This window comes from Camelina sativa, chromosome 17 (genome assembly GCF_030686135.1).
Source record: "Camelina sativa cultivar CO46 ecotype springtype chromosome 17, ASM3068613v1".
NCBI classification, from domain to species: domain Eukaryota; kingdom Viridiplantae; phylum Streptophyta; class Magnoliopsida; order Brassicales; family Brassicaceae; genus Camelina; species Camelina sativa.
In genome coordinates this window covers 11,153,470-11,157,462 of record NC_141896.1, presented here as the reverse complement: position 1 = coordinate 11,157,462, position 3,993 = coordinate 11,153,470, and the positions used below count along the sequence as shown (strand labels likewise).

The following is a 3,993-nucleotide window of genomic DNA, read 5'->3' as shown; positions in this document are numbered from 1 at the left end:
CGATCCGTGATCACATGATTCGCTTGTTCCTTTGTAACATCTTCAATGTTTGGAACAACCACACAATTAGCATAAGTCATTGGTGCCTTGCCTTTGCCTGCACCGGAAGAACTACCACGACCACGACCTTGTAGGGAACGTCCCTTGGGTCTATCACCCCACCACTCTGGGTAACCGATGACAGCATAGCAGTTCTCAGCAGCATGACCAGAACGATTACACAACTTGCAAACCACGCTTTTGTCTTTTGCTTCGAAACGAAAAGGAGGCTTTGTGTGAACAGCAAATGAGGTCACCTCTGGTCTTTCTTCACTTGTTACTCTGAGATCTTCTTCTTGTCTGACAATGTTGTATACCTCCTCCAAAGGTTCGACCGGTACTCGCGCCACTAAACTCGACCGGACAGCACGAAACTGTTCATCAAGACCACAGAGAAACTGATGGACTTTATCTTCTTCACGGTCAGCTTCTTGTGCAGATGCAAGATCACATGTGCATAGACCACACTTGCAAGCTCTTATTGGACGATACGCAGCGAGACTATCCCATATGCGATTCAGTTTGCCGTAGTAGGCTTCAATCGCGACTTCTCTCTGTTTGCAGCAAGCCAATATAGCCTTGATTTGTTGAATACGAGACCCATTAATGACAGCAAATTGTTTCTTCAGGTAGTCCCACAAATCTTTTGCAACATCCCTGTGAGAGATTGTCGAACGCAGCATCGGATCAATTGTCATCTTGATCCAAGACACAAGAAGTGCTTGAATGGTCCACCAATCTTCCAAAACAGAGGAGCCTTCTGCAGGTCGAGCAATGGACCCATCCAAGAAACCGAATTTCTTGCGAGATGTCAAAGCCGTTTTCATTCCACATGCCCACTCATCGTAATTAGTACCCTTCAGTAGAGGATGAGAGATTACCGCTCCTGGATTGTCAGTCGAGGTCAGGTCATAAGGTGAGATGGTTCTTCTCACCTCCACAGTTGCACTCGCCGTCGTTGGAGACGCAGTGGTCGGATTCGGATTCGTTGCCATTATAGCAATCAAAGATCAAGAAATCTTAAAATTTTATCGAAAGAAAAATAGTATCAGGCTCTGATACCATAAAGAGAAACAGATATTGCTGAAATTCTGTATATTCAATCTGATACAAGTTGATTACATATATAGAGTAAGCTAGAACTGAAACCCAAAATATAGGAGAATCTCTAAGAATGTATAACTATCGAGCCTCTGTTACGGAGAGAATAAACTCTGTTTCGTAGAATATGCTTGACAATAGTAAACCGGCAATAACCATCACTAACCGGAATGACCCACTTCAATATCTAACAAATTCATCTATATATACATTTTGCAAGTACATTTAGCAAATAAATCCTAGAGTTGCCACATATTTACAAGACTGCCATTGTATTAAATTTTGATTTAAACATTTACTATAAATAAATCATATCAAATTCGGATATTTAATTTCAATAATAACTTCCCATAAAACTGTACTAAACAGGATAACTCTCCTTTCATCTAAGGGACCCGAGATTTCCTATAAAACTGCACCAACTTTAGTGAATGGAAGCTTGAATCGTTTACAGTTTCCATTGAAATGTTTTTAACAAACTAATATATTATTAATATTTATATTTTGGATCAATACTAACTATAATCAATTGATATAAATTTTCTGTTTTAATAAAAAACACTTCACCATTAGAATCCACTTGCACAATTATAAATACAAAAGTGTCAACTAATATAGAAATAAAACAATAAAAATTACAAAATCAAATTATAATATAATAAAAAATAGTATAATTGTTTACTAAATTAAATTTAATAAACAATAAGGATATATATAATAAACCACAACATGTAGTTAATGGAAATTATACACTAAATAATTATAGTACATTCAACAAATTGAAAATATAAAAAATAAATATATATGTAATATAATCAATAAATTATATATATATATATATATATATATATATTTAAAAATTATAGACCTGCGGTAAACAATAATTAAATTTAATAAACAATAAGGATATATATAATAAACCACAACATGTAGTTAATGGAAATTATACACTAAATAATTATATTACATTCAACAAATTCAAAATATAATCAATAAACATATATGTAATAAACAATGGTTAATCAATAAATCTATATGTAATAAATATATAATAACCAGTTGTGGCCTAATGGTTGACAAAAAAAACATATATATATATATATATGTAATATAATCAATAAATTATATATATATTTTTTATTTTTTTAAAATATAGACCCGCTGTGTACCGCGGGTGAATATCTAGTTTTGTAGAAAAACAGAAGTTTTTGGTGAGAGAGACAATAAGTGGAGACAGATTTATATATAAAGAATCCAGAAGATGGTGACGTTAGGTAAAACCGTAAAAAAGTAATAACTATTGTAAAATTTTCATCAAACTCTTTCTATATATAAAGACCTTCATTGAGCAGATTATTATCAAACCCACATAACAAATATACTTAAGAGAGAAAAAAAAAATAAAGAATGACACTAGGAGGATATCTCTCTGTTGAGTTTGATATCAAGTCTTCGGCGAATAGATTCTGTCAAGGTTACATGGCGATAGCGAAACCCACAAGAGACCAAGGTAACTATATATTTCCCATTACACCTATGTTAATTCATAATTCAATTAATATTTCTTGATTACAACTCTAATTGCTATATTATATGTTTTCACCAAAGTTTCGACTGAGGAGATAGAGGTTGATCTACCTTCGGGGAAGAGAAAGGTTAAGCTAAGAATGGAGGGCTTTCAGATCTCGGAGTGGTTCAAGACGCTGGCAAAACCTGATCTCATCGACAGTAATAGTGATGATGATGATGAAGAAGAGGCCAACTCGCGAAACCCAGATTACTACAATAAGCTCGAAGGAACCATGAGCGTCATTCACACGGAAGGCTGTGACGGTGGCCGAGCATACTGGACCATACAGTATGAGAAGGTTAGCGATGACATCAAGGACCCACGTTTCATCGTCGACACTACTGCAAGATACTTTCAGGCGATGGATGAGAGAATCTTCTCAAAATCCTCAGAATGATCTGAAACAGAGTACGTGGAACGTACGTGGAACGTAACCCCATATATATATATATTTATATATCGATCATACAGTTTATAATAATTTATGATACTAGTTATCGTTTAATTATGGTTGGCATATAGGAAGTATTTGCTCTTGAAGCGTCCAAGATGCATAATTAACATATCGATCTGCATGTTATTGTTGTATCGACGATATAAATTTATAATAAAAGGGATGATTTATTAATCCATGTTTTATTATTGGTTAAGTGACATATGTGAATTATGCAACTCATTGTCTAAGTAAGAAACCCATCTCCACCATTTACAAAATATTACATTATAGTAAATATGGACAAGGGCAGCTCCTAACCTATCCAATTTGATTGCTTTATTATTTCTGAAGAAACGAATTGGAGTATCAAGAATAAATTGAAATTAAAAAAATGTAAAGAGTTAGTTGAATCTCCATGACATAAGAAAAAACAATGCACAATTCTAGACAGTGCAATACACATATACAGGACCTGCAAAGACATTCGTAACCAAGATGTTATTATTAGCAAATCACAAGTAAGAGACTTATTATATATTTCTTCTTATTTATACAAGTTTAATATCCTATCATTTTATCATATGTAATTAAGTTACTCATGATATTACTAAGTAAAGTCTTGAATATATGTTTAAATAATCAAGCGCATTAACTTATACATATGGTACTCAATTTTTTGGTTTTCTTTCTCCAAAATGTAATGTATAGTAATGAAATTAAATTTGGTTATTTGAAATGGTTGAGTGACATTTATTTGACGATATTCGTAAGACAAAATTAGTCACTTTCTTTTGCTTGTTGAATGGTTTTAGTTACTTGCTAAATTAAGCAGATGAAATAAATTATC

At 33.3% G+C, this 3,993-nt stretch overlaps 1 protein-coding gene across 1 annotated transcript; it reads left to right on the top strand.

The window, feature by feature from the left end:
• Window positions 1-2,491: 2,491 nt before the first annotated feature.
• Window positions 2,492-3,338, top strand: LOC104756763 (uncharacterized protein At1g24010-like). The gene is made up of 2 exons (XM_010479406.3): window positions 2,492-2,650; window positions 2,749-3,338. Exons 1-2 carry the CDS (start codon window positions 2,548-2,550, stop codon window positions 3,105-3,107), a joined length of 462 nt encoding a protein of 153 aa, XP_010477708.1. The 5' UTR covers window positions 2,492-2,547; the 3' UTR covers window positions 3,108-3,338.
• The last annotated feature ends 655 nt before the right edge of the window (window positions 3,339-3,993 follow it).